The sequence below is a fragment of the Ascaphus truei genome, chromosome 8 (genome assembly GCF_040206685.1).
Source record: "Ascaphus truei isolate aAscTru1 chromosome 8, aAscTru1.hap1, whole genome shotgun sequence".
NCBI classification, from domain to species: domain Eukaryota; kingdom Metazoa; phylum Chordata; class Amphibia; order Anura; family Ascaphidae; genus Ascaphus; species Ascaphus truei.
Window position 1 is genome coordinate 87,781,260 of NC_134490.1, and position 6,000 is coordinate 87,787,259.

General features: G+C 34.8%; 1 protein-coding gene across 6 annotated transcripts in view; it reads left to right on the forward strand.

Moving 5' to 3' along the window:
* The window catches only part of PRKG1 (protein kinase cGMP-dependent 1), a 1,423,135-nt gene extending 1,417,433 nt beyond the window's left edge, over window positions 1-5,702 (forward strand). For 3 of the 6 annotated variants that reach the window (XM_075612928.1, XM_075612925.1, XM_075612927.1), the window contains one exon: window positions 1,226-5,702. In XM_075612928.1, coding sequence (XP_075469043.1) covers window positions 1,226-1,345 — 120 coding nt within the window. In that variant the 3' untranslated portion in view covers window positions 1,346-5,702. The remainder of the gene's footprint in view (window positions 1-1,225) is intronic. The other 3 variants (XM_075612930.1, XM_075612926.1, XM_075612929.1) reach the window with 1 other exon arrangement.
* Window positions 5,703-6,000: the final 298 nt, after the last annotated feature.

Below are 6,000 nucleotides of genomic sequence, written 5' to 3' on the forward strand. Positions count from 1 at the left end.
GCATTAGAATTGCTTACTTACACTATGAGGGTCATGCGCTGTCTTTCTTTCTTTTTCATGTTCATCTAAAAGCAAACACAATTAAACCGGTAGAGTGTAGAGTGTTCACTAATTAGATATATTTCTATTATTATTAACTAATGGCGGCACTGATGGGGCGGGCTCAATGCTCAGTGGAATGGTGTGTGTGTGGACTGAACGGTGGTGTACCGTGTAATGTTAATTAGTAAATACAAATAACAAACTAGATAACCAGTAATGTAATGGTAAATGGTGGTATAATAATAACAGTATATTATCACTGTATAATATCTCAGAAAATCTCTTGCTGTCCTATCTCAGTTAGAGACAGTCTCTTCTCTATAAATTAAGTTCATATATCTATGTATTTGTATATATTTATACACACACACACACACACTGATATGACGAGAGAGATAATAGAGAGAAACATTGACAGTGAGTGAGTTTGATTTTCTTTCGGTGCTGTTTTTGCACTTTGCACAGTGTTCTTGATTTGCTGGCTGGCTGCCTGGCTGCTGCTGCTGCTGTGCTCATGGAAATGCAATGTGGCAACTCTAGTAATGGCATGGCAGTGGCGACTGGCCTGGGCTGTGTACTGGCACACACGGTGCGGAGAATGAGAGAAACTAAATGTGTATAAGTTTAACCCTCCTTCAAACTAATTGACAGTATTGTTATTAATATTATAATATTATTATTCATAAATATGATTTTGCTGATATATCATTTATATAATAGACACAAAAACAGTACAGTAGCCCAGACTACTGAGGCCAGACAGGTCACAGCCCAATATTTGGATTCCGGTGAAAATTTCGCCCCATCTCTATTTACAGTAGCGAGGACAGATTTTGCGCTGAATCATCATCTTGGATGTTTCCTTCATTTCTGATTTAGGTTATTGTGTGACATGTAGCGTCCTGCTTCCAGCACTTTCGTTTTTTCATAGGGAGTAACGGGAACATTTATGCTGTGATTGGCCTGGTTTTCATCATCACTAGTAACTGGAGGTATAATGAAGACAAACTGCACACGTGTTGCAACTCACGATTAGCATGATAAATAAGCATTTCTACAGGGCTCCCCATCACAAATATTTAACTGGGAGGACAATTAAAAAATAAAATGTGTTTGTTAACTTTTATAAAATTCCTTTTTGATTGCACTAGGTTTAAATAATGATGATAATTGAAAAAAAAAGTTTTCCTTTTTGATTTCTCAGGTTTCATCCCCAACAGACACAAGCAATTTTGACAGTTTCCCTGAGGACAATGACGAACCACCTCCTGATGACAACTCGGGTTGGGATGTAGACTTTTAATGCATTTTTCTCACCTGCTTCTGCCTTGCTGAAGACAGCTTTCCTGAGACATGGCTGCCAAGAAAACAAAAGAAGAAACGGGGGAAGATTAATGCTCGGGGTCACCATGATGCCTTGATTGATGCTGCTACAGTAACTACAGTGGCATTAGGACTTATTGCTTAGACGACAATAATGCTCTTTAACATGTTTTACGTTTGACCTTATTATAGCAGTTGACATGGTGGTCCTGAAGCAAACCTCTTCTATAATAAAAAAAAAAATATATTCTTTTTATCACTGCGATAATTTCACAAGATATTATTTGAAAAAATGTGGAAAATGTTTAAAACAGTACAAGCTGGAGTTATCCATGCAAAGGGATAGTTATTTATTTCGGTACAATAGTCAATATACAGTGGGATGCTCTTAATGTTCAGAGTGTGTAGACTGGGTAATTTACTGCAGGCCAGAGTACATAAAGTATGAAGGGGATTTATCAATGTTTTACCCCAGTTATTCTCTACAGCAAAAAGAAATGATCCAGTGGTTATTCACTGTCCTTTTACATGTTAAATATTTTCATTGATAAATGTGATGGTCAATTTTGCCCAATGAAGATAAACAAAGGACTTTGGTTCAATCCCGTCAATTATGAGGACCACATAACCATTTGGTAATAACGTTCATGTCAAACCAATGGTAGACGTCGTATTTTTTCCCCATTTGTGTTAATGACCAGACTGAATGTTAACCTTTCTTTTGTCAGATTTTTAAAACTATAATAAAAAGAAAAGCACAAATGCTGCATTTATGCTGTTGAAAACGATCAAGAAAGGCATGTAGTCATTCATTCTCACTTATAACTTTGAATGTACGCCAGTGTTTGTTTATTTATTTAGTATTGAATTGGAAATGTACAATGAAACATACTAAGCATGTCGCAGTGACAATTCATTCAGCTTTGGAAATAGGAAGGAGATGGTAGGAAATGTCCATGCTTACAGGTTTCAGCACCAGGAAAGTCTTCAATGCATTGCTGTATGATGTGTTATAGCCTCCACTGGCGCTAAAGTTGTTATTATCCATTGAGGTACTGTATGCGTACAAAGTAAAATCATTCATACGCTTCTCTACAGCCTATTCCATGTGGTGTGCAACACTGTAGACACAAAGGATTCTGGGTATGGCATGAAAATGAGTATGTGAAGGAGTCACTTTTAGCTTCCAGACTTCTCTCACATGTACTTACAGCAAATCAAAGATTGTACAGCTCTACTAGAAAATTAATATACATAGCAAATAAATCCATTTATATACACATGTATTGTCCTTTAATCCATATGGCTCAGTCCATTTTTACTAGTGTGCACAATAAGGTAATTGTAGGTATAATAAAACCCCTTTAAACGTGATTACATGGTTAAAACTGAGGTCTAATGTACTTATAGCTAAAGGTCAGTGTCAGACAAGCTCTTTTCGCATTATCTAGGTGCTATGTATATACTCCATCTACATATACAATTATGATAAATATATGTACAACTTGTTCAAGTCCTGTATGTAACACTTGGAAAGCATTTCACGTTTTCTTTGCATGTCCACGTTTATTTTTAAATTATTATTTTTGTTATAGTACAGTACTTAGGACATTTTTGGTTTGTTAAAATATCGGTGGATATGTATGAATTATTTTGGGTTGGTAACAGGAATTAGTTTTATGCCAAAGTCCCTCTGAACTATAGTTTTACCAAAGTAAAAGAACACAATGATTCCTGACCCCACCAATATAAATGCCAATAAGTTATGTGTACCTTCCGTTATGCAGTTTTTTTAATGGGAATATGTTGGAAGTATTCTGCTATTTAAAAATAACACATCAGAAAATGGTACTAAAATAGCCCACAAGAAATATATAAAATTGGTTGAACATTAACTTGCAATAGATTTATAGTTTAGCCTGGTCCACTATAAGACTAATGTAACTCAAATGATAATGCTTTCAGTGTCCACGTGTAGCAATAAAATACCAGGAAATAGCAGCAATTGAACATCCAATACTTCTCTACCGTTTTCTCGCTGTGTTTATACTTCCAAGATTTGGTGGCATCATGTTACAATATTTTAAAACAAATCCACAATAAATACAATATTACATATTTGAAAATATTATATGAATAGATTAAGTGTATACGCTCTATCCCACTATACTAACGTGTCCAACGATTGGCGGTCCAATTTTAATTGTAGGTCTTCTAATCTAATACATTTTATTTCACGTTATAATCTCTCTAAGAACGGGGGCAATATCATCGGCACAACCTGCAGATTTAGTTTAGCTGTTTATTTCATAGCATATACATTAGATTTTAAATAGAAAACCATACTAGAAAAAGTATTAAATCAAGTAAATGGCACATACTGTAAAGGTAATGTTTTCTTTAACCACGCATATGAATACTTTAAAGAAATATGTGATGGTAGGGCTGTAAAAATAAATAAATTAGAAAAAACATGATACACCTCTTCATATATGCATCAGCGACTTCTTTACTGGTTATTTCTGATGTACTGTACAGTATGTAAAAATACAGACATTTTCATGTATGTTTTGTCCTTTACTTGGCTTAGGGAAAGTTTCACCTTACTGTAAATCATTGGTTTAAAGGACAATAATACTTTCTTCACTTGCCTATAGGGTAAACAAAGAAAAGAAGGAAAGAAAAGTATATTATACAGAAAAACTAAAAATATCTGAACAATGTAGAGTCATTTTTGCTATAACCAACACTGTGTGCAATGTTTGCAGCAGATTCATAATTAGAATGTGAGAATAGATACTGTAGATTGCATAGAGGCATCTGTTTCACACATCTGGTTCTTGTTTTCAGTTGATGGGATAGGTATAATTCTTGTTTTATGCTTGCATATTCACTTGGGAAACCAACTACCATATTTAAACAGCATGTCATGATTGAATTTGCAAGGTGCAGATGTATATTAGCTCTCTATAGTGTTGCATTATCTGTTATATTCTCTAACCTTACAGTAGGACCACGGGCAAATATTTATGTAAATATAATATTTTTGTGTTAATAATTTGTAAGACATGCATAGTAGTAACTTTTTAATTAGAGATCCATGGCATTATTTCTTCATTTTGTAATGTGTAGTGTTTTTATTAGGTACAAGTAGACTTGAATTAGTGTCATTATTGTCAGTATTAGTGAACTATGTCAACTGTACACTGTTCTTCATCTGTCCCATAGTTCTGAACCATAACATGGCTATTTCGGCATTGTTACAAGTGCCTTAAATTCATGGCATCCTATGAAAACTAAAAATTTGGTGTTATGCTGCATGACAAAGACAAACACACCTCAAAATGTTGTCCTTTCTTAGCTTGCTGCGTTTTACAGTTCTTCTGCTGAAAATTTATAAGCCTTTATTATATATTGATGAGATACAGAAATGATGACGTTTCTCTTATTTCTGTTAAATGTACTGGAGCTGTGTATCTGTTAATGGGATGCAGCGTCATTTCTGTGAAATGTATAAATGTATGTGCGGGTCAAATTAATATATGACATACTATCAGTCTGTAAACAGGTATTACTGTTTTGCTAAGGTGCGTTTATAAAATATACATTGGTAACGTAAAAGTCTATTCTCCAGAATATCAGACTTTATAGCTTACATTACATATGTTCTAGCGAGGATATAATAATATCAAACTAAGGGGATCAATCACTAAAGTACGTTAGCACTTAGTGTTTGATATCGCTGTTCATTTGAATGGCGAATATTGCACATTAAGGGCTGCCACACTATGGAGAGTAACCCCATAAATTACCTTTTCACGTGGATCCTAAACATAGCTATTACCTTTCCAAAGCACTTAGCAAAGCAGCATCACTGCTATCTATGAGTTCTTGTATATGCAATCCATTTTTGACACAAGCTCTCGATACAACTAGAAAGCAGAACTTTTGAGTGTGTTCTTATTTCTCCTATTTTATAATGAACAGTCATGACACTGAGACTTTGCGTGTACATCAAGGGGCTGGGGGCCTTTCAAGCAGAAAGGTTTCATCAGATGTTGCCTAACTATTCCACATTCTGCCCTTTGGAAATGTTCAGTTATTTTGTATATTTATGGATATATTTCCTTTGGTTTTCTCTGACACTGTATTCTTCAGCAAAGCTATTTTCTTTTGTTTGTCTGAACACGTTTGTCCTCAAATGGTCATCGACCAGTTGCACTCTTTTGATGTAGATGAATAATTTTTTGATTTTGCTCTGTATTTTACCTGCAGCCGTATTGCCGAGTGCCTGTTGTATACTTTATAGAGTTGAAATAAAACAAATTACTTTTGAACAGTTCTCATATATTATTTGATGCACGACATCCCTTCTTTTCCTGGAAGCTTCCTCTTTGCATTTGCCTTAGTGTCATACAGTGTCAGTGTTAGGACGACTGCAGCAAATCTATACACTTTTATTCTGCCCCACTCTGCCTGTTTAAAGAAGAGTTTCCCACATCATGGTAATATAATCACACAGATTTATTTTATATGTTTAAGGAACTGGCTGTAAGAAAGGGCAATATGTAGTCTTTGCAAAGGGAATTAGAATATAGGGTTACATATAAAACTGAGTAAACAACCCTTTTGACG